This window comes from Colletotrichum jinshuiense, chromosome 2, assembly GCF_051148585.1.
Source record: "Colletotrichum jinshuiense chromosome 2, complete sequence".
Classification (NCBI taxonomy): Eukaryota; Fungi; Ascomycota; class Sordariomycetes; order Glomerellales; family Glomerellaceae; genus Colletotrichum; species Colletotrichum jinshuiense.
Window position 1 is genome coordinate 3,285,126 of NC_139309.1, and position 26,032 is coordinate 3,311,157.

Consider the following 26,032-nt stretch of genomic DNA (forward strand, 5'->3'; position numbering starts at 1 on the left):
CCCATCCCATATAATTCATTGCTGGAGTATACTCTGCCACGTACCCATCATGAATTCGTGCAGGTATATGTGTAAATCTCATCACATGTTGCCGGTCAATCAAAATACGCTCAATAAACCCGCCCGTTCTTCACCCCTCTACCTTCCACCGTAACCGCCGTCCCACAATAGTCTCTTCGTCCCTCCACGGTATCAAACTCCATCTGGTGCCAGAAAAAACCATTTGTCTTGAACATGAAACGCATCGCATACAGGCGTCAGTCGGGGGAATGCCTCCGAGTGTTGACCAAGTGCCCCCTTTTTACTTTGTCTCCTCCTTGACAGAATCCGAGGATGCCGTGGCTTGTGCTGACGACTTGGAGGGGTGCTTGTTCTGGAACTCCTTGAGCATGGAAGCGATATCATCGTTGCCCTCGTTCTTCTCCATGACGAGGTTCTTGAGCCAGCGGTTCTCGGTTTCGAGCAGGTTGATGCGTTGCTCCAGCTGTGAGACCTTGTCGGACATCTCCTTGGCGCTCTTCTCCAGTGCCTGCTCGCGCTGCTTCTTCTTGATGCGGAACCTGGCACTGGCGGCTGTGTTTCTTCTGCGCTTGTCTTCCTCAGCAGCGACACGAGACTGCTCCTCGAAGTTCTGGCCGGGCCTGCTCATGCCGCTCATGGACTCGGGAGTGCTGTTCTCAGTGGTCCTAGGCGCAGGGGCGCCATAGTGGTGGTTCTGCTGCTGGGAAACAGGGGGAGGCGCGTAGGTGGGTTGCGGGTTAGGCTGAAGAGGTTGAAGGTTACCCAGGCCTTCGGCGAAGGGCGGGACGCCCGAGGCAGGGTAGGGGTTGGTAAAATCGTGGAAGTTGAATTCGCCTGTCATTGTTCATGGTCAGATGGGTGGTTCAAGGCAGGTTATCAGTTCCTGGCATCGTGGCGTCGGCGAGACAGCGGGATGAGGGGGGAAGACGGCCGGATAGCGCTTGTCAAAGAAACAATCGCATCGGCGAGCCTAAATGATAGAATAACAAGGCCATCGACCTGAGCACTTGCTCAATCGGGGTCGGATGGCGGCTGCCCAGATGGTCGATGCCCCCCTGCTAGGGTCGATGACGATAAGTCACGGGGTATTGCACCATTCCCCGGCAATTTGTAAGCTCCAATCTGGGGTCGCGCTCTCCCTCACCACCGCAGGCCGGCAACCTGCATAAAAGCAGCTGAAGCTCCCAATCAAGACGTTCGAACGAAACATGGACCGCGCATGAACAGGGTGGGGTAGAAACGACACATTCGAAGGTTGGTGATAAGGCAATCGCATATGCTTGGCTGCGACCCTGAAGGAAAGTAGAGTAGATGCTGGGGACTGGAGGTTAAGGTTTTGGAGTAGCCACTTGACTCATGTGTGAATTTTGCATCACCACTCCGGTTTCTATTCGCCCGATAGCAAACATGTGGCCGAAGTCAACTGACATGCGGTACGACGCAACATGATCGGCGAGGGATAACGGTCGAAAGGGGGGGAAGGTGTGAAAATGAATGGGTGATCTGAATAGACAGACAGTCTCTGTCCACAAACGGGAAAATCCGCCAAAAGAAAAACATCCAGCAACTCGATCCGGAACGTAAAAAGATGCAGCAAGCCAGCCGACGCAACCACAAGGTTTTCTTACCTGACATGGAAAAGTCGACGTTGCCAAAGTCGCCGATGGGAGACGTGAGTTCTTCGGTGACGGCGCTGGACGGCGCCTGGGACTCGGCGACGGCCTCGGGCTTCGAGGGAGGCGCCTGGAAATCGGTGTGACGACCAGAATCGAAGTCGAAAAACTGCGTGTTGGTGAACATGGCGAGGTCGTCCTCAAAAGTGAAGTTTTCCTCGGCGGCGGAGCCGGGCTCCTTGACGGTGTTGAGGTCTCGCAGGTAGCGAGACACGTTGGGCGCTCGCCCACCGCCAGTGCTGGTGTAAGGCGACATATCGCGAGGCCGGCGACGGCACTTGGTTGCGAGTTCGGTTCTTCCGGTCACGACGGGGATGGTGGAGGAACGAGGAGGCTCCGTTGAAGTCGACTCCTGAGTGAGGACGTCGAGTTGTTTTGTGGTTGCGAAAAGTTGGGTCCCTGAGGTCAAGGACGGCAGCGATGGCGTTTGGAGGGGCAGTGGGCTGTTTTTGTCGGTTGGAAGTCGGAACCCCAAACAATCAAGAAAGTGCGCCGTGTGGCTCCAAAGACCGGGATCGATTCCAACCTTCAGCACTGAGTACGATGAGGGGCAATGTCCCGTTTGTCGTGAAGATGTAAGACGACAACTGGTGGTGGTCGCAAGCTGTCGAACGTGTCGGCAGGAGGTTGGAGAAGGCGACTGGCTGGATCGTGAGAGCGAGGGTCGTCTCAGGAGTTGGCTGGATGCTGCGTAGTTCAGGGTGAAGTGGATGAGATGGGGGAAGAGGAGTCAAATTGGGCGAGAATGAAGCCTTTGTTCGGAGGCCCAGGTAGCGGATACAGGCCGAGTGGATTGTATTAGTCAAGTTCTTTACCCGACAGCGCGACTTTCAGTGTCCCAAGAGGGGGCCCCGAATGAGCTCCGCGGTGCTGGCTCGCTGCAACTATTGGCTGACAGTCTGTCCATTTCCCTGTGGCCACCCCACGCATCTGCGTGCCGCTGCAGGCTGGTCCAGCAAAAGTCTAGCCATGCTAGCCTCCCCAGGCCTGGACCTCCACCCACACACGACGCCCACGCCCACTCCCACCGCTGTGAACACATTGGCAGTGGCACGCACACACATGGGACGTCCCAGGCGGTTCCCAACCTGCCGTGTGCAGAATACCGCTGACCCGGCGGGTATTTGCCTTGCCCTCGAGGTCCTCGGTACCACAGTGGCCAGATGAGCCCCCACCTGCCGATGAATGGGGTCGTGCTCCATCAGGCTCCATGGCCAATCATTTGGGGGAATCCCACTCTCAGCATTTGCTAAACTTCTACATGTTCCGGCAATGGCGATGCGGCCAAGTGTTGGTGACAAGGCGTTCCGAGCCACAGTACCCTCGTAACCTGCTGCTTCCGCCCAACACCCACTCGCCCCCTGTTAGCCTTTGTGCTCCAGGGACCATTAGCCCTTGTTGCTCGGATTTCAGCCCCTCTCTTCATCTATCCGTCATCCAAGCCGGCCAGCGAATCGATGCTTCGCTAATGGGCTGGTGCCCCGCGGTAATTGCGCATCTCTGCGCCTGGCATCCCTTGATGCCGGGCAGCGTGCAATTGACGTCTTTCATTCGCATCTTTGGTTGATCGACATGCCCAGAGCGTCATCCTTTGCCCTAACTCCTCGAGCAAGAAAACTCTGATACGAGTTGAGGGGCTGGAGCAAGTCGGTATCGGGTTGTTTAACTACTCCCCTGCTCCCTTGTCTCTCGAGTTTGAGCGATATCATGGACGTGATCAGAGTACACCTAGTGAAAATACCATTAGGTTTTGTGCGTTCACTCAATAAATGTCGCGGCTGGCCGGTTGGTTGGCTTCATCCGAGCGAGGGGCACCAAACACCGGACGGTAAATGCAATATCCGCGCTACTGCTAAGGGCTGTCAGCGCAGCCAACCATGATGTCGTTGTTGACGATGAAATCCCGGAACCCCCATGACTCGGGAATCTCTTGTTTGGGCTTGGTCGCGGGTTTCTGGCGTCAACCTTGCAGTGTGTTTGCCTGGCGTGTCTCGGCGTTGTCCTCCTGCGTAATGTGAAAGGACCCCGAAATCTGAATTTCTAAGCAGCCTCCGACGCTCGGAACACCGCCGACCTTGTTCGGCAGTAGGCCCGACTGTGCCTCGCAGCCAGCCCATGGCCCTGTCTACTATGTATTCGTACTACTGCAAGTTCCAACCTCGACTCCGTCCCCTGCGCCCTCCTCCACTGGCAGCTTGTTGCTGTTGCCTTCGCTGCCAGCATCACTTGGCCAGTGCGCCTGGTCGGATCGATCATCGGGCATCCATGCCTTGCTTGCCCCTACTACATGTGTAGGCAGTGGACCTTACCTAAGCAGGGCATGCATTGGATCCTGTCACCCCCCTGTCCAACCTTAACGTCGTCGCCCACAGAGCAACTGCTCCGTGCCCCTCCGCTGTGGCCCGTGTCGGCTAGTGTTTCCGACTCCATCCCATGTGAGAGCCCCTGCACCAACGCTGCATTCCCGACGCGTCTTCATTCCGCAACAACGACGATAGAGCGCGTCTCCGCTTACTTCAGCCTCAACCACCAGTGTGACTGACAACGACCTCCACCATCAGCAACAACTGCTGATGATCGAAAGGCTGCAGGTGTGGCTTTCTGATTGGACCACATCCCATCACTTCCGGGCTCGACATTTTGCCTAGGTCGCAATGTTTTGACGACCATGGCGCGATTCTCGATACCGACCAAAGGGCGATTGTCGTCAGATGTGCGACTTCCGCCCTCCAATCCAACCGTTCACAAGGCCTTGAACCGTTTGTCTCGCCCATCTTTGTTGGCTCTGGTGCTCGAGTGGCTCAATGACGACAACTTTCAGCTGTGCGCACCGCTTCTGGGTGAGGAAGACGACGACGATGGGTTCTACCCCCCGGCTTCGTCGCTGGAGGAACTGCGGGCCATCTATGCGGATCTGCAATACAGAAAAGGGTCCAAGAGAGAGGTTCTTGATCGCGTCACAGAAAGCGACTGGCAGCATGGTCTGACTTTGTACCAACTGGCCTTGGCAGACGCCCAGTATCTTCAGGATCATCCAACATCACAGAAATGGACTGCCTACCGCATCATGCCTCTCAAAGAGGCGTCACACGTTGACGATGAAGAGCAAATCCCCGAGGTTGACAAGGAGTCCTTAACTCTCCCTCGGTTCCATCCATCTACCTTCATCCAGAACCTCCAATCCTATGTTTTGCCCGACGTCAAAGCTCATTATCACTTCCATCGACCCCAGGGCCTTACTCTATCCGTCCTGCGTATCTTCATTGTCGAATCCCCTTACAGCACGAGCATGGCACAACTGGACAACAGCCTCATGCCGCCAGGACCTGACTTTGAAAGCTCACGGACGCTCTACATCGCCTTCCCCGATGCTTCACCATTCGTCTATCTGTCAAAATCTCAAACTATGGGGTCTTTGGGAGCAACTGAGTCCAAGAGCTTCCGCAACCTGGTTGTCGAGGGCATACCGAAGGCACTTTCCCGGCCCCGGGAAAGGTACATCCTCAAACCCACAAATATTACGACCAAGAACCTGGATGCCCTGCTACATATTAGAGGAGTCGGCCGAACAAACGCGGCTGGTGGAGGATGGGACATTTACGCCGACAAGAAGAAGATCGAGTCACCACTCGATAGTATTCTACCTACTCCGCCGCTGTCTGAGGAATCGTCTGACGACACCTCATTGCTGGCGACACAAGCAGGGTCCAAACGGAAGGCTGGCAGTCTCGGTGGGATGTCCGAGTTTCACAAGAGAGCCCGTTTGTGTGCCCAGGCGAGATTCGGAGACACCGCCAAGATTGACGACGGCCTGGGAATTGAGCGTGTGGATATTGTTATTGAAGATCCGTTCCCTAGCAGGTCTCGAGGCGAGCCTGCTGAAGAAGAACAAGACTCCCAAGATGGTGAGATTTCATCAGATGAGGAAAGGAGTGGGCCACAGGGTGGCCGAAGGAGCAACACTCAGTCGGCCCCCGAAAACGCGCCAGACAACCGGGATGAAGATAACTCGTCGACCTGGGTTCCATCGGTGAAACTTACGTTCCACGGGTCTCATGTGTTTGCTGGTATACGACAACTGGTGAAAACCGGCATCATAGACGGAGAGCGGATGCCAGGATGGTTGACGGGTGAAGAGGCTGTTACGGTGGGGGCCGTCCGGCATGGCAGGATCAGGGGGCATAAGGCGTCTGGGTTATAACTGAGTGGGAAACATCGGTGGTTGCTGCGGCTAACCTCCGCGAATGGTAGCTATCATGATGGGTGCATGTGGCTTTTCTGAACTTTGATACCCCTGAATGAATGTTTTCGGTCATCTATTTGTCTAATGGTCTACGCCGAAAACCTTGACAGTATTTCTCCAAGCCGCCTCGCTGATCTCTTCGACTTCTACTCCCTTGATGCCAGCCACGGCCTTAGCAACACGTTCAATCATGCAGGGCTCATTCCGGCCCTTAATCATGGCACCCTCCTCCCACTTCTCCTTCTTGACCACCTTGAAGCGCTCTGGCACCTCCGGCTCCTTCTTCTGGTTCTTCTTCGACTTGCCCTGAGGCTTTTGAGCAGTCTCGGGCGGCGCGGTTCCATTGACAGCCCCGTTGACCTCAGCTTTCTTCTCAATGAGGTACTTGTAGCCGAAATGGCTCGGCCGGATTTCGCACCATGGGCCGTCGGTCTCGATCATCATTTTGTCCAGATCTATCTGCTTGACGACGTCGCAGTTCTCTTCAGTCTTGAAGCTGCAGCCGTTGATGCCAATGTACAAGCCGAGGTCCATCAGCTCTCTAGCTTCTTCCATGGTACCAGTGAAGCTGTGGACTACACCGCCCTTCTCCAACCTTTCGAGCTTCTCTCCAAACTTCTCCTTGAGCAGCCGGACGAAATCCGGGTGGGCAGCTCTCGAGTGCAAGAACAAGGGCAACTGTGGCTTCGTCTCGAGGACGAGATCAAGCTGCGCCGCAAAGGAGTGGAGCTGAATGGTCTTGGAGCAGTAGTGCAAGCGGTCATAGTCGAGGCCAAACTCGCCGAAGGCGACAAGGCCGGACTGAGAGGCGGCGGACTCTTTGATGAGATCGCGGAGCTCTGTTATGATGGCTTCCGTCTTTGCGAAGTCCGGCTCATGGTGCTCCGGGATGGGCTTTGAAGGGTCTGGGTCAGTGTGCACGCCCTCGGCAGCTTCGTCAGAGCTGCTAAAGATTGCACTGCTACATGGGTGAATGCCGATGGTCGTGTAAACAGTGCCGGCTGCGGGTACAATATCAGCACTAACCGGGATCTTGCTGTCCTAATGTGACTCACGATACTGTTTCGCAATGTCTAGGGCGTCTCTGGAGCTAGTGAAGTCGGAGCCCGTTACAATAAGCTTGGAACATCCAACTTGTTTTGCCCTCTGGATGACAGCGTCAAGATCATCGGGATGGCGTTGTTTGCCGTGGTGCAGACCTCGGAAGATGGGATCGGCCAGGTTGATGCCAATCTACTTGATCATGGCGGTTACTATACTGGAGATAAAAGGGCAAGTTTGGTGATAGCTACACACATCAATGTATCGAGGCTGGTAGGCCGGCTTAGGTACCTCTGTGGGAGCTGCCATTGTGACTATGGATGATGACTGGAGGAAGACCCTTCTGGGCAAAGACTGAATCCAAGATTGCGGCCGCGTTCTAGCAAGAAAGAACGGATAAATCCTCATGGATGGATGATGGCAAGTACTCAATCTTTGAAGCACAGAAGGCAAAAAATGTGGACTAATATATAGGCGCGAAGTCGTCGTTGTGAATTGGCCTCATCCTTAACGGAGACCATCTAATTGATTTTGGCCTCCTCACGTGACACCGTGATACAGCGACCACCCCGCGGGGCGGTCGCGTAAAGTGCATACAGAAAATCCATTAAACTGCAACCGCGACGCAAAAGGTGGGGGTGGCTCGAGTGACGCGTGCTCAATAGCCAAAACTCGATTTCAAGATCTGGGCACTAGCCATGTAAAACATTTAATTCACAAAGTTGAAGTCATTTGCCGTTGCAAACGGCAACCCGTGTCTGGGAAACATCCACAGTGGAGTTGTCAGAGTTGATTTCCAAGCCCGTTGTAGCATTAGTCAAGCCGCCGGTTAAGCAGCGTCAATTGTGTTCCGTAGTGTTGGCTCGGGGATGCGAACGTGAACCGAGGGGCACGGGCGGCGATGCCTGGAAGCTAAGGTTTGAAGCCAGTTTTCCCCAGCCAATCTGTTATTGATGCCTTGTCATAACCCCCTGTCCAGTCGCGCTAAATTCTGGCGTCGAACGCGTTTCCACGCGAACGCGGGCCATAAGTATCTGCAGCACCTCCTGGGACTTTCTGCTTTCTTCCCCCTCCAACATCCAACACCAACAACAGTTCTGCATACTTGGTGCACCATACACTTCTAATTCTTGGTGCTCTTGATACCCCTTTATTCACATTACTCCCATACTCTTGCTGTCGGGTTGTTCACGCCTCTACGACTCGAATCAACCTCACCCTTTCCCAAATCTCACAGCCGCAACCAGGCACCATGTTTGTGAGAAAGCGCGGTATGTCTGGCTCGAACGTGTAAAGTGGTTGCTCACATGGCTAATTGAACACAGACGGGCGCCAGGAGCGCGTTCAGTTCGACAAGATCACTGCCAGAGTGTCGAGGCTATGCTATGGCCTCGATATGGACCATGTCGACCCGGTGGCCATCACCCAGAAGGTCATCTCTGGTGTCTACGGCGGTGTCACAACTGTGCAGCTCGATGACTTGGTAAGCACTGCCCTGCATTGCGGCTTGTCAATTCAAATGCTAACAAACTCGCGAACAGGCCGCCGAGACTGCCGCTTACATGACCGTTACTCACCCCGACTACGCCATCCTTGCTGCTCGTATCGCAGTCTCCAACCTCCACAAGCAGACCAAGAAGCAATGGTCTTCGGTCGTCAGCGACCTCTATCACTACGTCAACCCCAAGAACGGCAAGTTGTCACCCATGATTGCAAAGGATACGTACGACGCGGTCATGAGGCACAAGGAAGAGCTTGACTCAGCCATTGTCTACGACCGCGACTTCAACTACCAATACTTCGGCTTCAAGACTTTGGAGAGATCATACCTTCTTAAGATTGATGGCAAGATTGCCGAGAGACCTCAGCACATGATCATGCGTGTCGCCGTCGGCATCTGGGGTGATGACGTTGAGCGCGTCATTGAGACTTACAACCTGATGTCGAGCAAGTTCTTCACCCATGCCTCTCCCACACTCTTCAACGCCGGTACCCCCCAGGCGCAACTGTCTTCCTGCTTCCTCGTGGACATGAAGGAGGACTCCATTGAGGGTATCTACGACACCCTCAAGACTTGCGCTATGATCTCCAAGATGGCTGGAGGTATCGGTCTCAACGTCCACCGTATCCGTGCCACTGGCTCCTACATCGCCGGCACCAACGGCACCTCCAACGGTGTCGTACCCATGCTTCGGGTCTTCAACAACACCGCCCGCTACGTAGACCAGGGTGGCAACAAGCGTCCCGGTGCGTTCGCTATCTACCTGGAGCCTTGGCATGCGGATGTCTTCGAATTCATGGACCTGCGCAAGAACCATGGCAAGGAGGAGGTTCGCGCCCGTGATCTGTTCCTGGCCCTCTGGATCCCTGATCTCTTCATGAAGAGAGTGGAGAAGAACGCCGACTGGACTCTCATGTGCCCCAATGAGTGCCCCGGCCTTGCCGACTGCTATGGCGAGGAGTTCGAGGCTTTGTACGAGAGCTACGAGCGCGCCGGAAAGGGTCGCAAGACCATCAAGGCCCAGAAGCTCTGGTATGCCATCCTCGAGGCACAGACCGAGACTGGTAACCCCTTCATGCTCTACAAGGACGCTTGCAACCGCAAGAGCAACCAGAAGAATCTGGGTACCATTCGCAGCTCCAACCTCTGCACTGAGATTATTGAGTACTGCGCTCCTGACGAGGTCGCTGTCTGCAACTTGGCTTCGCTCGCCTTGCCTACCTTCGTCGACTACAACGAGGGTGTCTATGACTTCCAGAAGCTCCACGAGGTCACCCAAGTCGTCGTCCGCAACCTGAACAAAATCATTGACGTCAACCATTACCCTGTCCCAGAGGCTCGCAACAGCAACATGCGCCACCGCCCCATCGGACTCGGTGTTCAGGGTCTTGCTGATGCCTTCCTGGCTCTGCGCATGCCCTTCGAGTCTCCCGAGGCTCGCGACCTCAACAAGAAGATCTTCGAGACCATCTACCACGCTGCCCTTACCATGTCTGTGCAGTTGGCAAAGGAGGAGGGCACCTACCAGTCGTACGAGGGCTCCCCTGTCTCCCAGGGCATTCTCCAATACGACATGTGGGATGTCAAGCCCTCTGACCTGTGGGACTGGGACTCGCTGAAGGAGCAGATCAAGCAGCACGGTGTCCGGAACAGTTTGCTCGTCGCACCCATGCCTACTGCCAGCACCTCGCAGATCCTGGGCAACAACGAGTGCTTCGAGCCCTACACTTCCAACATCTACCAGCGCCGTGTCCTTGCTGGCGAGTTCCAGGTCGTTAACCCTTGGCTCCTGAAGGACCTTGTCGAAATGGGCCTGTGGTCTGATGCCATGAAGAACCGCATCATCGCCGAGAATGGCTCCATCCAAAACATTCCCAACATTCCCGCCGAGGTCAAGGCTCTGTACAAGACCGTCTGGGAAATCTCTCAGCGTACTGTTGTGCAAATGGCGGCCGACCGTGGTGCCTTTATCGATCAGTCGCAGTCCCTCAACATCCACATGAAGGACCCTACAATGGGCAAGATCACCAGCATGCACTTCGCTGGCTGGAAGCTTGGTCTGAAGACGGGCATGTACTACCTGCGTACCCAGGCAGCTGCTGCCCCTATTCAGTTCACTGTCGACCAAGCGGCGCTCAAGATCACCGATAGCGCCGTTGGCAAGGTTCTCAAGAAGCGCGCGCCACCCCCGGGTCACGTCGCTTCCCCCACCATAAACGTTCCCAGGCCCATGTACGCAAAGAAGGAGGACGCGTCTGGCTCTGCCCAAGACAACGGCATTCCCACCCCTAGCGTCACGCCGCCTCCCCACCGGACTGCTCCCGCTCAGAAGCCTGACACGATGAAGGCCGACGTGGCGGAGGGCGACAGCCCGCGCGCTCTTCCCACGGAGCCCTCCGAGAAGCTCAAGATTGAGGAGCTGCCCATCGCTGGAAGCAAGACCCCTGATGCAGAGGACAAGACCGAAGACAGCAAGGAGCGCGAGTTGGACATCTACTCCGAGGCAGTTCTTGCCTGTAAGTCGCCATTATCCTCTCCATTATATGATTCCGCACTAACATCCCAAAAGGCAGCATTGAGAACCCCGAGTCATGCGTTATGTGCAGCGGTTAAAGAGAAGCAGTAGATATGATGGATTTGACGGCTGATGACACGCGTTGATGGCATATAAAGGGGTTCGAGGCATTTCGGTATGGGACTACGTCGGTAATTGTTTTTGGGTTTACGGGGTGGCATTGGTCATGCACAACCTCTCTGTATTTGTTTGACGCACAGCGGGTCTGGACTGGGATGCTCTCAGGTCTGCCGCCTGAGACAAAAGTCTCTCGAAGCTCCCCTAAAATCGGGGAGACTCACTGGTCTCCAGACTAGATTCTGGCTGTACATCTTGTATTGTCTGTGGGATATCCGGGCAACACACACCTTAGTTTATGGCGTTGGGATGAAAATCTGGTTGATTGCAAGCCCTTTCGCAAGTAGTATAATTGTCAATCAAGTATCGTGCTTGTCACATACACCTCTTTTTTCTTTTCCTTTCCTCGTAAATCGCCAAGCCGATTTAGAACCGGACATTGTCATGCAGTCCTCGACTTAGCCGGAGGCCTTTCAGGGCCACGAGGCCTCCTCGTTGCAGTGCGCCTTAAGTAACACGAGGAACTAGACTGAGAAATTATCGTCGAACTGGGAAAGCTTCGGCTTCGGGTTCCAACCTGTGCCCCCCCCCCCCCCCCTCTCTCTCTCTTTTTCCTGCACGTTGCGCTACTTAAACAATGCATGCGCCCCGGGGGTGGACTACATGCCGGGCCGGATCAAAGCAATGCCAGCTGGGGGAGAGCTCAGCTGCGCAGGGCGGCCACATACTCGTAGGTCTGGGTCTGGGTCTAGGCCAGGCTGGTGGCAAACAGATGCCGGCCGACGGGAGGCCCGTCGAGTGTCGAGTGTCGCCCACCCACTTACTTAGGCTCTTCAAGTCAGTGCAATCTTAATAATGCTTCAGTCGAATTTCACGGGGAATGGAGGGGAGCTTGTTCTGCTGGATTAATTCACACTACTGCGGGCTGGTGGAATGGGCCAGAGACAGACGGGGGTAATCATCCACCCGCCCACGGGGGGGGAGCATTGTCTTTTTCTCTGATGTGAGATCGTCTCATTCCGATCGCCGGTGTAATTTGTCGGGGATGATGGACGTACACGACGACCAGGGCAGATGTGCGCGTGTATTCGTAGTTCCCCCTCCGTCCTAAGCAACTACATCCCCACGGATACCAGGGTTAACCTGCCATCTATCTCTATGGTAATTAGCCGGCTACTACTACCGATCATCGTCTCATTAAAACTCTGCTACTCATGCAGTTAATCGCTCTCTTGGCGTGTCGCAGTCCTGTCCATTTTTGTTTGTTTTACACTGCTCTCGGTTGCTTGCGCTGTGCAACTCGCCGGACAACTCAGCGGTCACACCTTTTTAGATGACACGAGAGGGAGGAGCGGATGTCTGCCTTCACGTATGTTATGATAGAAAGAAGCATTCAAGAAGGCCTATGGATGGAAGGAATCGGATAGTATGTGTTACGAGAAGCGGATGTTTAGAGAAGGAGGGGGGGGACGTATCGATCAACGCATGGATTATGAGGAGTTCGAGTATTTGACAGGGATGACAGGCTCACTTCGGTCCGTGTCGCACATTCGCTTCCATCGAAGCAAAGCCCCCGGTGAGACAGGGGGGTTGGTGAGGACCGATTGCAACGGTTCATAGGCAAGACCGGCGAGAAAGACATTGGGGTAGAGTCAGAGGCGGTCAATCCCTCGGGACAAGGCGGCGATGCATCGCCGCGAGTCTGCGAAACGGGTGGCTGGTGTCTTCCAGGTTGTCAGGTGCATCGCGCCGACAAAGCTGCGCCGTGTACCTAGCCACGGAGGGGCCAATACGTCAGGAGCCTTCTTCGCCTGGCCCGGAATTGCGGCCAAGCGGACAAGCAATAGCGCGATGAAAACGTGTCCAAGGCGAACACACCGGCGTCATTTCTCCATCTTGATCCAGCAGTCGGTTAAGGAGGTGATATTGGCACGCTCACGTCTGATGTCTCATAGAGATATGCCGCATGCCCGAAGTTACTACCCTTATCCCGACCTTTGACGCCAGTATGCAACGATGGTTGGGTAGAGGTAGAAATTTGCTTGTTTCGTTTGGAGGTCAACCGCATCGGCCTAGCTTCAGTGTTGGAAAAAAAAAAAAAGGTCATTTGGTCACAGCTTCTCTTCGTTGCGGGACAGACCCTTGGCAAGCTGAGGATGCCCCAGTCCAGTACCAACAAGATTCGACCAGAGGTCTTGGCATGCACCTGCCCCTGGCGTGGCCAGGGCGGGAGCGCAACATTGGGGAAACAAAATGTGGTGTGGTGCGGTGCGGTGTGGTGGGACGGGGGCCTGGCGGATATGCCGACATTTGAACGAGCGACTCAGCTGGGGCCGGAGCTACTGCATAGACAGGATAGGATGGCACAGTTTCTTAGAGTCACATACGCCGACGACGGTATTCTATTGAAAGACAGTATGAAAGCTGGTTGGTATTCCATCTCCAGCTCCAAAAAAAAAAAAAAAAAGAGAGGGGGGGTTGGAAAATGATGCGCTCCGAAACCAGAGAAGTCAGGGCCGGTTGGGAGAAGAGACAGAGAGACGGAGAGACAATGACGCTTCGACTCGCACATGCTCAAATCCATTGGGTGTTCTGATAGTATCAATATCGGAGATAGATGAGAGAAGAGTTGTAGATGGAGTGCATGGAATGTGGGAATTGACTTTGCGATGCCTCATTGCCCCCCCCCTGTTGTTCTCCCTGCCATTTCCTTTTCAACCAAAGTTGTCCAATCAAATGCCGTTAATCATGGGGTGGGGAGGCACGGCGCCACACCAGACAGATCCCGGGGTCATTGACGAATCAGAAGCGACGAACCGCTTCGATTGACCTCACACCTTCTTGGTTCTGCGATAACCACGCAACCTCGTCTCCAGACCTTGCCAGCGAACACTCTGTTCCTTGATTCCAACCCAACCTCTCCCCTTCGAGGTAAGGCGGCATATGCCCACGACGATTTTTTTCTGTCGTGGATGCTCGTCACCGTCTGGGCCGGCTGCCGACTTCCGGCGGCTTCCTTTAGCTGATGATAGGCCCCCGCGATCACAGAGCTACGTGTGTAGCCATGCATGACCACCACCGACGTAGGACCACATCGGTTTTCGCTACACCCCAAATCAATGCCACGATGATGCACAGATTACTGCGTCAGCATGTCTGGACCAAGTAGAGGAAAAAGAAAAAGAATAACAAGCCCCGCGCCGCAGTCGCGAGGTGATTGGCCAGCCATTTCGAAAGCACCTCCTTCCCATTCGCTGTCCTCTAGCCGGAAATTTGTTGCGCGACATTCACTGTCTAGGTCCTAGCCTTTTCTAGCTCTCATTCCTGTTCTGCCCCTGGTAGCTTGAGCGTCGCAACGACAAGCAGACGTTGCCTTGTTAGCGGCGCAACGACAGCTTGACATGGGCTGGCAGCAGGGTATGGACACGGCACTTTCCCTTGCAGTGTGACCCCGACCTGGCGATAAGGGCTGGGCAACATGGTTGCCGAGTAGAATCGGACGGGGGACTTCACATACGGTGTTTCCTCGCCTTGCCATGCCTTGCCTTGCCCGCCTTAGCCTACGGGCGGGGACGCACGTCCCCCAGCCCTTCGCTTGACAGCTTTGCAGCGGGAGGGACAAGGCCCAAGTACGTCAGAGCTCAGACAGGGCTTCACCGCAGCCACTTCTCGCCGGTCAACGAGACCTGCATTTCCCAATTCATTGTTGGTCACCAATACCACATGGAACAAGTCCTGCTGTTGGAAGTCGGTGTTGGCATTCTAAGCTTCTAGACAGTTGAAAAATGAAGCGACTTGCATCTGACCACGTCCTGATGGGAGCCAACGTCGGCCTCCGAAAGCAGGTCACATGTCCCCATCCCAGCCCACTCTGCCCCTCTGTCCCACTGCCTATCAAGATCAGAAGGCACGAGATACCGCCGCACGGCATCTGACAAGAGCTGGCTTCGCCGTCGACATAGCCTACCGACTCTTGATATTCGGTGTGGCTCCAGCTTTCGTGACGGAACAAACGCAGTCGGTCTAAGCTGAGCTGCCAGCCACCGGGCCGATGACTCTCGGGTCTCGGTAGTGGACTGCAGTCAAGATACAGCCAGCCGTCTGTGGCTGATGTTTTTGGGCAGGGTTCCCAACTGGGGCTACCAGCTTAAAGCAACAAGCTTTGAATGGGGGCCGAGAGCTGTGAGGGTCAACCGGCGCCGTTTTCTTGCAGCACTACTACGTAGATGGATACCATGCCAAATACCCACCTACCCTGGCTGGCGACTTTAGCTTCGGGATAGCTCCTCATTTGCTGGCTAGCGCATTGTCAACGTCAGGACAAGCCAGAGAGGCAAAGCCGGGCAAGGTGGGGTCAAGCAAATAGGTAGGTCGAAGGCCACGCAGACGGGTTCCCTCAAACGAAGAAAGGTATCAAGCTCATGTGCGTCAACGGAGGGTGTGTCTTGCTGCAGAGCCACACCTGGCCAGGAATAAGGCAGAGTCTGGGTCGGGCGAGATAGCAGGGCAGCAAGGTTGGGAGGCGTGGTTCCCGGTTCCCGGTTCACACACGGTCATCTCTTCTTGCAGCTGTCCAGCTGTCCGCCTTCTGCGCCTTCCTCCGCCATTGACTTTATAATCGGCAGGCGCCTCCATCCCTTCCTTGATCCTTCCCTTTGCTCTTCACTCAAGATATATCCACGTGATCTTGTTATTCTTGTTTGGCGCGTTAGACAATAACCGGCCTAGTCGTATCAACTGAGACACCAGACTTCACCTCACACACCCACTTCCGCCACACCTCCCCATCTTCAACACCCTCACGTTTCTCTTTTCTCTCCCAGATCCCACCGGAGAACGCATCTTGCCAGTCTCAGCAACCCCCAGACAACCCAATTCATCCATATCCACTGTAAGTCAGCAACATTGCCTCGATACAACCCCTATACCGCAAGTCCTTCAGAAGCTGCTTCCTCGGTTGCGCTCCCTTTGCATACTCGTCTTCACCATCTTCCCTTTCAACCTGGCTTGCCTTCCTGTAACCCCCCTTTTTTTTCTCGCCCTGTTATTTTTTGGGCGCAGAGAAAAGATCAAAAGCACGGCAACCGGCTCCTGTTGAAGCGCTCTTGTGCGATTTTGGGCCCGTCTCGTTCCTTCCTTCTTTGTCGCACCGCACCTTCCTTCAGTCGCAGCTTCCCAGATTCGCGTAACACTCATTTCCTTCACCACTTCACACCCACCATACCTTTCCCTTTTCCCTCCCACCACCCACAAAGTTTTCTTCTTCTCCCACTACAAACTTCATCACTCTCGTTCTTCAAATCTTCAAATTTTGTGCTCTTGTTCTCGCTCAAGCTCCCCACACACTCTCTCTACTCGCAGGTATATTGCTCCTTCATCACTAGATCTGTGACCGTCCTTTTTATATCTATCTTCACCTGGCTACGCATGACTTTTTAGCTTTGCTGACTCCTCTCTGGCAGTTTTTTCTTTATCGTCGACATACGTTGTCACGCACCACTCACTCATACCACCTCACAGAACGCATACATCGGCAATCATTCACCATGAAGTCTGTTGTGTTCTTCGGTCTCGGCCTTCTCTCGGCCTCTGTCGCTGTGGCTCAGGGAAGCCTTGCCACCTGCGCTGTAAGTATCATTTAGTTTCCTGCTCTTCCTTATTTGCGTCTGAAACCGGGCATATCTGTTGGGTATGCGCTCGCCCCAGCATCTGATATTCTAACTCCTCTCCAGAATAACTGCGTTCAAAGCATGCAGGGCCTGGCTTCTGCCCTTGGCTGCACCAGCGGTGACACTGCCTGTCTTTGCCGCAACCCCAACTTCTCCTACGGCATCCGGGACTGTTCTTACCAGTCGTGCACCAATGCTGCTGACGCCGAGCAGGCTGTCAGCTTCGGCATTGACCTCTGCCGCCGTAAGTCGCAAGTGCCCTCCTGTATTGGCTTCACTTCCACTAACAACCATTTCAGAGGCTGGAGTCGCTGTCACGGCCAGCCCTGGTGCCACCACCGTCGCCACGCAGCCCTCCGGAGCTGGAACTGCGACTGTCACCCAGCCCGCCGGAACTGCGACTGTCACGGCTTCGCCTATCGTCTCGTCGGTCTTCTCTACCATCGTCTCTGGCGGAAGCACGATCACCACCTTCGTTGGACTGACCACTATCGTTCCCACTGCCTCTGGTGGTGGTGACGGCGAGTCTGCGACCCCTAGCCCGGTGTCCACCTCTACCTTCACCACGATCATCACCAGCGGCGGCTCTACCTTCACCTCCGTTGGCGAGACCACCCTCTTCGGCATCGGTGGCGTCCCTGGTGCCACCTCTGCTCCCCAGACTGCTGTCACCACCGCGCCTATTGTTAGCACCATTACGAGCGACGGCAGCGTCATCACCTCGACCATTGGCTCGACCACCCTCTTTTCTTCCCTGACTGGTTCCGCGGCCTCCAGCGCCCTCTCGAGCCAGGCAAGCGAGGCGTCCTCCGCTTCGGGAACTCAGACTGGTTCCGCAACCAGCTCCAGCACCAGCGGCCTTGTAAGTGGCTTATGATTCCATGCGCACTGTTTTTGGGTTCTAACGTCTCTGTGTCCAGGCTTGCAAGCAGACGGCCGTTCCTGCTGCTGGCTTTTTGGCTGCCGCTGGCCTTGCTGCCATGCTCCTCTAAGTCTTTCGCTCGGGGTTCTTCTGAACCAATTTCTTGCTTTTCGATGCGCAATGTTGACGCAAATACCCGCCTGTACCCGTAATCTTGGTTTCGACATCCGGATCAATCCTCGCCTTTCTACCAGTTTCGGACCGACATGACATACTCGTCGTGATGGACACATATTAGGGAAATGGACTGGGAAGATCGGGTGTTGGAACGTGGACGGATTGAAATGTTTTCTGGGGGGTCTAACAGGCACACAATGAGTTATTTTCTGGTCGTCGTTTTCAGATGGCAATCAACGACGGATTCACGATACAAATGGTTTTCACAGGGGACGTAATGACGTAGCGGACAGATATCCATCGTGTCTTTGGTACGCATCGTAGGTATAACGTAGGCATTGGACCGTAAAATGGTAGGGGTGTAAGGTGGTTGGGGAAATGTCCAGTGCTTGTCTAAAGTAGCACCGTAATTTCAACAAACTTTCCTAATTATGAAGCCTTTGCCTGTCACGACTGGCGATGCTGGTTCCTTGGGGGGCGGGGGGAGGGTTTTGTCACAATTGCAGGCATCAACTACTAAGCAAAACAGAGAAATGCCAATTCAGGAGTACAGAAAGAAGGCTGCTGCAATGCAATGCCTTTAGGGTATCATTATTCCTACACTTGCTGATGTAACAAGACTAAAACGCGCCTCTCACGTCTGCCGCTTCTTCAAGAGAGCCAACTTGGCAGCGAGACTGGCGCTAACGCCCTCATCCGACTCCGAGTCTGACCCGGAGCTACTCGTCGTGCTCTCATCGTCGTCGTCGCCCAGACTCTCCTCGGCAATGATCTGGTCAATGGCAGCAGCGAACCTGCCCTCGTCCCCTTCGGCATCGTCGCTCTCCTCGCCGTTGCTCGGCAGCTCGCCCTCTTCCAGATGCCGCCGGAGCTTCTTGCCGCCGCCCTTCCCGAAGAGCTGGATGTTTTCGCGTTTTCGTTTCTGGGTCAGACGGACCGGCTTTGATTCCGAGAGAAGAGAGTCCGGTAAGGGGGCGCCCGTCTCGGCGACGTAGATGGTTGGGAACTCGAGGACCGTCATGTCGCGAAGTGCCTCGCCCAGGGGGAGCGTCGCGTCGACGGCGTGGACGACGGTCTTGCCCGCCGCCGCCGTTGCCGCCGAGGTAGTCCCCGCAAGGAAGAAGGTGTACTGCGACTTCTGCGTCTCCTCTTCTTCCGTCGTGCCCGTGTAGGGCGGGACGCCCGTGTGAGGCGTCCAGGTGCCGCGGGGCCCAGCGCTCTGCATGCAGTACCGGCCAGGGTGCCAGGCGCCTGTCTCCGTGTCCTGGGCCGTGGCGAGGGACTGGCCCGGCTTGTGCGGGTGTTTGCGGCGTTTCTTGAGGCGCCCGCCGCCAGTGGTGCTGTTGTTGTTGTTGATGTTGTTGTTGCCGTCTTGTGGCTCATCGTCGCCGTCGTCTTGGTGCAGACGTTGGTGGTCCTTCCGGGCAAGCTCGTCGTGGAACGTCTTCTGTCCCATGACGAAAGCCTTGTAGAGCGGCATATCGTCGAGGGCCTTGGCCAGAATTCTCTTCGCCCCTGTCTTGGCCGCTTCTCCCTCATCCTGCGATGTTGTCTCTCCGCCCTCGTGGGACGGGAGGAGCAGCCATTCGACCTGCCAGTTGATCCGGCCCGAGGCCTTGCTCAGGTTCGTGCCGTTGTCCCTCTGCCTCGTCATGCCCACAGGCGCACGTCTCAGCAAGATGCCAAACTTGCCAAGCCTCTTCTTGAAAGGCACCGACGCCAGCGCCTCCTGTCGCGATCCGCCAGCACCGCCATGGTTGTCCCCCCTCAGCACCTCCGTGACAAGAACCCTCTTCTTCCTCCCATCCCTTCCCGTCTTCCACTGCACGCTGCGGACCTCAATCGGCCGCAGGTCCTCGGGTTTCAGCAGGTGCCGCTCCTCGACAATCTCCTTCTCGGAGCGCTGCACCGCGCGCTCGATGCCCGAGAGGAAGTTGAAGTCGTGGTCGACGCCGGCTGCGGTCTTGAGCTTCGACGGCGGGACGTAGGCCGTCGCGTCGCGGATGCCGGAGCATGACGACCACGCCTTGTGGCGCTTCGTACAGGAGAGGGAGCAGGTGCGTATCGTGCAGCGCGGGCACTTGTACCTGGGCGGCTCGATGTGGCAGATTGCGCAGAGGCTGGTGAGGAGGGGGTCGGCCATGGCCGCTTTCGCTTGGGAATTGTCCGCTCGGGGGAGGAGAGGAGGTTTCGGTTACAATAGGTTTCGACGTGTTTTTGCAGGTGCGGCAAGGTAAGGGGGAGGAGGTAGTGGTGCGAGACAATTGCAGAGCTCAATGGGCTGTCTAATACCGTCGTGTGCGTCTTTGGAGATGCGATGTAGGTACGGACGGATACACACCCAGTGGTTGCAGATCGCCGGGGAACTTTTTCTGTTATCGCATCGTTATCGATAGTCAATGCCTGCCTGCAAACTTGTCGCTCGGCTGATAGGGATAACCCTTTTCCGGTCGGAGCTGTCTGCTGTCCACAGGCCAACTGGCAGACCCCATTGCGCAGCGTGGGAGCATCTAAAAGGGCCATCTCGACGGAATGTGCCCAGACAATGATAAACAGAACTGGGAGTCATTTGATTTTATCAGATCCATATGAGTTGCTGTCTTACTTACATAGACACCCATTACAAGATGGAAATTGTGCAATAGAGAATATGTTTGAGCTTTTATAGGGACGTAGGCGCTCCCACCCACTCAGAGTATTTGTTCATCTCAACCGTCTTTTCACAACACATACGACCATACCCATTGGAAAACTCGGGATCCCGTCCGCTCTCCCATAGATAAGCCAATGAGGGCCGGATTAGTAGTTGGGTCGGTGACGACCAGCGAATACCTGGTGTTGTATGTCTTTTGCCTTTTTATTGCGTTCTTGGTGTTTGACCTACTCCGCAATGAATGGGACTTGCTGTGACACGACACGCAACGTAGTCGAACAGTACATGTCTGGCGGTTTGAAACTCTTCGAGACACTACCCACCGACATATGTAGTTGGTGTTGTCAACAACAGTTTTCGTTCATCAGGTAGGGGCTTCGCATTCATACTGGAACTGCAGTGTCTTTAAACTCTGGTTGGATTCGGATTTTGGGCAAGGAGGGACATGAACTGAACTAAGCAGAAGCTTCCACCCTCATAAACCTACAAATGATATAACATCGTGAGAACATACAGCCCGTCCTCCAACAAGCCCTGTACGATAAACCCAGGAAGAAAAAGATGAATCGAACAATTGTCTCCAGAAAAAAAAACCACATAGAAAACGGCAAATAGCTAACGCCGGACACGACGGAATTTTTGTCCACGACCGCCAGTCGCAAAAAGGTATAAGGCAAAAAGATGTATGCACAGTTGTCGGTAAATCGTCCTCCCCGTCGACCCAGGGAGAGAAGAAGAAGTCCTCCCTGGTCGCTTACTACTCTTAATCAATTATGATGTGACCGCCGAGGATTGGTTATCCTTTAGCGGGTGCCACCCAGAGCGCTGATTCGGGCACCCGATGGCCGGTGCATGAGGCTGTCGGTGTGCTTGCCAACAGTCTGCTGAGGCATGGTCTCCGACTCGCTACGGTTCTCCTCGTAGTCCTCATCGTCTTCGGCGATCTTGGTGGGGATCTCCTGATGGATCATGTACTGCTGACTTGACCGCTCGGGAGTCGCCGCGCTAGAGGCGAAGGACATAGCTGTGCTACTCCGATTGGGGACCAGGTCTGGTGTGGGGGGGATGCTAGATGTCCGGCCGGAGACGGGGTGGAGGAGACTATCGTCACCCATGTCAGACGTCGCGTTGGACTGGGTATCGTGTCCGTCATCGCTGTGGGTGGCGGAGAGGTTGCTGCGGCGGCGCTGGGCGCGGAGTCTGGCAGCGCGCTCGTCAAACTCGGCATCCTGGGCCAGCTGCAGGCCCTCAACGGCAGCCTGACATTGCTCAGCAATGTTCCTGATAATGTGCGCAATAGCGTCAGTCTTGTCCTTGAGGTGGCGGTCGGCCACATCCTTGAAACTCGACGTAGAGAGTCTCTTGTTCGCTTCGGCGGCGGCAGAAAGAAGGCGGGCCTGGTTTGCATCTGCTTCCCTAGGCGTTTGGCCCTCCTCAACTGTCTCGGGGTCGAAGCCCTCCTCAATCTCACGCTCCAAGTCATCAGGCTTGGTCAGGGACTGAACCAGGTGCTCCATGTGGTGGCTCTGACCGCCGATAAGGCTGCGCAGGTGGAGTACCACGCGGCGAGCCTCATCACGCTGTCTGAGAATAGTCATGTTGGTGTGTTGGAGTGCGGCAAGCTCCTTCTTGTTGCGCTTACGCTCACGCTCAAGTTCTTCGGCAATCTCCTGCTGGAGGACCAGAGCCTCGAGGGCGTCATCACGCTGCTTCTCAGTGGCGCCGAGGCGAACATTCAGACGCGAGTTGTCGTCCTTCTGTTGGTCGATGAGACTTGCGAGGCGCCTGTTCTCTCTCTTGTGGGTCTCAATCTTGGACTTGAGGTCCTGAGTCTCTTTGGTGAGCTGCTCCGCGAATGCCTGGAACTTGAGGAACTATTTGAAGTGGTTAGCGTTCATAACGTTGCTTGAGACGAATATCATAAAACAAACCTGTTGCTTCCAGCTCTCGAGCTCTTCATTGAGGTAGTTGTTGCGCTTCGTGACCTTGTTAAGCTCGGTGTCCATGCGGCCCTTGAGGTTGATGAAATCTTGCCAAGCCTCAAGAGCATCGCGAGAGTACTGATTCCGCTCGCGAACAATCTCGTTGAGATGTCTCATCGAGACCTTGGTCATCAAAGGCTTCTTGACGGAGCCACCAAAAACAGCCTTGATGCCGGTGTTGCGGCCCATCTTCTCGCAGACATGGTCCATAACAGTCATGACTGAATCTTGGTTCCACCACTCGGGGTCCTGGATAGACTCGACTTCACCACGCATCACAATGATCTGTCCAGCCGGCACAAGCTTTCCGCCTCCGTAGGCAGATCGGAGATGCGGGGGAACACCTGAAGGAGTCACATCGCCGTTGAGAGACTGAGTAAGACGAGTCACGAACTTGTTGCGCTGGCTGGGGTTCAATGCGGTCGGGGGGCTGGAAGTGAGGACAAAGTTGCGATCGAGGTCGACAACCAGGGCGTCTGTAGGGGCAGTGAAGAGAGAGCGGCACTCGGCAGTGATTCCGAGAATGTAAGGGCCAGGCTCCTGAACCAGGTCCTTTGCATGACGGGCGTGTACAACGGGGACATAGAGGCCACTCCATTCGTAAACGCGGACGCAGTATCGGACGGTCTCGGCAGCCATGGTAAGCATGGCGGGGTAGTGACTGACGAAGATGATTCGGCGAGTTGGGGAGATGGCCGCCTCGACGACGCCGACAATGTTGGGGATGGACAAGCAGCAAAACAGGGGCCACATGGCGAAGTTCTGGAAGCCGGTCGGCGACGAGGGGAACTGGTAGCAGAGGGCGTAGTCCTTCATGTCAATCCGAACCAGGTCGTTGAGTCTGGGGGCCGGGAAGCTGAGAATACGGGAAACTTCCTCAGCGTGGAACAGGTTGGTGGCCTTGTTCCAGTGAATCCACATGCCACGCAGGTAGTCGCCGAGGAGGTTGTAGAGGGGGTACCGAGACAAGAACGACAAGCAGTATGGAATCCAGTACGTCTCGTCGGGGTTGTCGTAGTAGTCCGGCTCGGTCCTCTTGCGCAAATCCCGGATTGTCTCGGCCCTCTTCTCGTCGGCTCGCGACCACACACGCAGACAGATGCCGTACAACGTGTGGGAGGAATCCTGTTGAAGAACAAAGGCGTGGTGGACGCAGTGAGGCTGGCTACGGCCAGTGCAGATCTCAACATCGTGGGGGAAGCAAGCCTGTAATCTGTAAGCCACTCCAAACTTTACAAACAAAATTGCATGGTAAACCGGCCACTAACCCGCATAGCAGCATGCAACGATCTGGCGATCTCGTTGTCCTGCTCCAGTCTCGGACTGCTTCCAAGAATCTCGGGCAGCCAGAATTGCCCGACGGCACCCTTCATGTGGCCAATCTTGCCCTGTGCGGGCGCAGGAGCTTTGACCCATTGCGACGGTTCTCTGCCAACACCGCACACCATGTAGGCGTGGGTGAGGGTCTTGGGCGTCCGTTGCTGGGGCTTGGCGTTCAGAGTTGAGGGGATCGGCTGGGTGATGCGTGAGTGAAGGGAAGAAGTACGGCTTGGAATGATCAGGTTGGTGTCGGCCTGATCACGGGTAGTCGGCCGGCCATCGCGGTCGCCAGTCCGGGGCCGGGTGAAGGACGAGTGTGCGTTCAGCGAAGGCGCCATTTCGTCGGGTAAGAATCGTCTTTGGGAAAGATGCGGTTGAAGCTGTGTAGTTGGATCGGGGGGAGAAAGGCGACCTGAGAGGTCAGATTCCAGGCCACACACGAGCTGACCAGCGTGTCGAAGGAAAAGGCCAAGGAGGATCCCGGCGAATTGAGACGGCAGGTAAACCACCTGGAGAGCAAGCTCTCGTCACAGAAGAGTAAGTCGAGGAGTTGCTCAAAGGGGCGCCATTCGAGAGGATCTCGGGCAGAGCAACGACGATTGTCTGGTCTGGTCGAGCGAGAGGTGAGGCTCAGGCACAGACTGGTTGCTTGACTGACGACTGGTCGGTGATAGGTGGGGGGAGAGAAGAAACAAGAAAGGAGGGAGGAAGGGGAAGAAATCGGAGACGAGACAAGAAGAGGATGAGGTAAAAGGAGAATGTGCAAGGGGGGTGTTGGGATAGGGTGATGGGGGGAGCGTGGAGGGTGTGTGAGAGAAACAGAGGCAGATGGTGAGAAACCGAGGGTGTGCCACCGGCGGACGAGCTAAGATGAAGTGAAAGAGGACCAAGCACCACAGGCGAAGCTAGAAGAGGAAGTGTAGGGACGAGCAAGCTGCAGGAGCAGGAGCATTGGAAGAGAGGCAGAGGCGAAGAGATGCAGTGCACCGGACCGGGGGACGGGGAATTAAGGTCTGGAGCCAACGTACGGCGCAGTCAGGTACCCTACTGCAGTAAGGCAAGTCGGTTCCCACGCAGTGCGTAGGGGGCACCGCCAACTGCAGGCTTTGACGAGTGAGAGAGCACCAAGAGGGGACGGTTGGAGGAGGAGCCGTTCGCAGGTACGGATGGGGCATGGGCGGGTGTGCAAGGGGCGTGCAGCACAGCATTGCGGCGCCACTAGTTGACCGGGGGAGGTCCAGGACAAATGCAAATGGACCAGGCTGAGAACCATGCGGGCAGGGGGGTTCTTTTCAGCGTTGCGGAGGGGGAATGGGCCACCACCAAGTGCGCACGCCAGATGGGACCTCACCATTGTGTACATAGCAGCATGTAGCTCTCATGGCTGACGACATGGGGACTAGCAACTGGGACATTCAGGGGGCTTGACTCTTTGCTCTTGCTATTGTAACCTGGGCGGGAGTCTTGACTTGAGACTTTTCCGCACCGCACCTCGTGTTTGGGGAGAGACAGCGCTACTCGGTACGTACCCAGCGGCTTCGATTTGCGCTATAGGCGATTACCTAGTAGCCTTCGGCAATTTGAGCGAGGCACACCATCCAAATAACCGTTTTCTTTCTTCCTGGGATGAGACATAGCAATTCCACGGCAGGAAGGGGAGAAACAGCCCCGTTAGCAAGAGAAACAAAAAACAAGTGTGTGCATGGAGGTTTCCATGGTTCCTCTAGATATTCTCCATACCAAATACTTGTCCTTGGGATCAGGCAGAAAACGGGAAGTGGTTCGGGACACGGCAACGGGACGAGACAGGGTAGGAAAACGAAAGGGAAAAAGAAGAAAAAAGAAAAAAGGATGCGAAAAGGAAGAAGAAAAAAATAAGGGGAAATAGTGGGTAGTCCCGTCAGCACCACCAACTAAGTGGGAGAAGCTATATGGAAACCGTTGGTGGAAGTGGCAGAAGGCAGAACTTCAGCAATCAGGAGTCAATAAACATAAGGGGCGCTCGGGCCCTTTTCAGGTACGGATTACGGAGACGGATACCGGTTGGCACCTTGCAGCCAAAGGGTCGTCGTACGTACATATGTACTCCGTACGTCCCTTGTCATGGCAGTCTGCCGCTGCGACCCCGTAACGATGTACCAACCGCTGCAGTGCCGTACAATCCTGTCAAGACTCAGACGACCCCGACGACACTCGAACTAGCGACCGACGGGCTAATTAGCGGTGCGGCGATACTCATCGTCGAGATGTAGCGTCTT

At 55.3% G+C, this 26,032-nt stretch overlaps 7 protein-coding genes across 7 annotated transcripts; 3 read left to right on the top strand and 4 right to left on the bottom strand.

The window, feature by feature from the left end:
• Window positions 1-301: 301 nt before the first annotated feature.
• EsH8_II_000892 (bZIP transcription factor) lies at window positions 302-1,950 on the bottom strand (the record flags this gene model as incomplete). Its single annotated transcript, XM_083264190.1, has 2 exons — window positions 302-855; window positions 1,650-1,950. 2 exons carry the CDS (start codon window positions 1,948-1,950, stop codon window positions 302-304), a joined length of 855 nt encoding a protein of 284 aa, XP_083121512.1.
• Window positions 1,951-4,362: 2,412 nt separating this feature from the next.
• EsH8_II_000893 (centromere protein Chl4/mis15/CENP-N) lies at window positions 4,363-5,895 on the top strand (the record flags this gene model as incomplete). The annotated part of the gene is made up of 1 exon (XM_083264191.1): window positions 4,363-5,895. One exon carries the CDS (start codon window positions 4,363-4,365, stop codon window positions 5,893-5,895), a length of 1,533 nt encoding a protein of 510 aa, XP_083121513.1.
• A 123-nt stretch (window positions 5,896-6,018) lies between these two features.
• Window positions 6,019-7,287, bottom strand: EsH8_II_000894 (3'-5'-exodeoxyribonuclease; the record flags this gene model as incomplete). Its single annotated transcript, XM_083264192.1, has 3 exons — window positions 6,019-6,938; window positions 6,993-7,170; window positions 7,234-7,287. 3 exons carry the CDS (start codon window positions 7,285-7,287, stop codon window positions 6,019-6,021), a joined length of 1,152 nt encoding a protein of 383 aa, XP_083121514.1.
• A 943-nt stretch (window positions 7,288-8,230) lies between these two features.
• Window positions 8,231-11,092, top strand: EsH8_II_000895 (ribonucleotide-diphosphate reductase subunit RNR1; the record flags this gene model as incomplete). The annotated part of the gene is made up of 4 exons (XM_083264193.1): window positions 8,231-8,249; window positions 8,304-8,461; window positions 8,520-10,995; window positions 11,049-11,092. The coding sequence occupies 4 exons, from the start codon at window positions 8,231-8,233 to the stop codon at window positions 11,090-11,092; spliced, it is 2,697 nt and encodes an 898-aa protein (XP_083121515.1).
• A 5,565-nt stretch (window positions 11,093-16,657) lies between these two features.
• On the top strand, window positions 16,658-17,772 carry EsH8_II_000896 (CFEM domain-containing protein; the record flags this gene model as incomplete). The annotated part of the gene is made up of 4 exons (XM_083264194.1): window positions 16,658-16,738; window positions 16,844-17,024; window positions 17,080-17,642; window positions 17,701-17,772. The coding sequence occupies 4 exons, from the start codon at window positions 16,658-16,660 to the stop codon at window positions 17,770-17,772; spliced, it is 897 nt and encodes a 298-aa protein (XP_083121516.1).
• Window positions 17,773-18,453: 681 nt separating this feature from the next.
• On the bottom strand, window positions 18,454-19,962 carry EsH8_II_000897 (zinc finger HIT domain-containing protein; the record flags this gene model as incomplete). The annotated part of the gene is made up of 1 exon (XM_083264195.1): window positions 18,454-19,962. The coding sequence occupies one exon, from the start codon at window positions 19,960-19,962 to the stop codon at window positions 18,454-18,456; it is 1,509 nt and encodes a 502-aa protein (XP_083121517.1).
• Window positions 19,963-21,275: 1,313 nt separating this feature from the next.
• EsH8_II_000898 (AEX-3 domain-containing protein) lies at window positions 21,276-24,112 on the bottom strand (the record flags this gene model as incomplete). The annotated part of the gene is made up of 3 exons (XM_083264196.1): window positions 21,276-22,346; window positions 22,404-23,660; window positions 23,723-24,112. The coding sequence occupies 3 exons, from the start codon at window positions 24,110-24,112 to the stop codon at window positions 21,276-21,278; spliced, it is 2,718 nt and encodes a 905-aa protein (XP_083121518.1).
• Window positions 24,113-26,032: the final 1,920 nt, after the last annotated feature.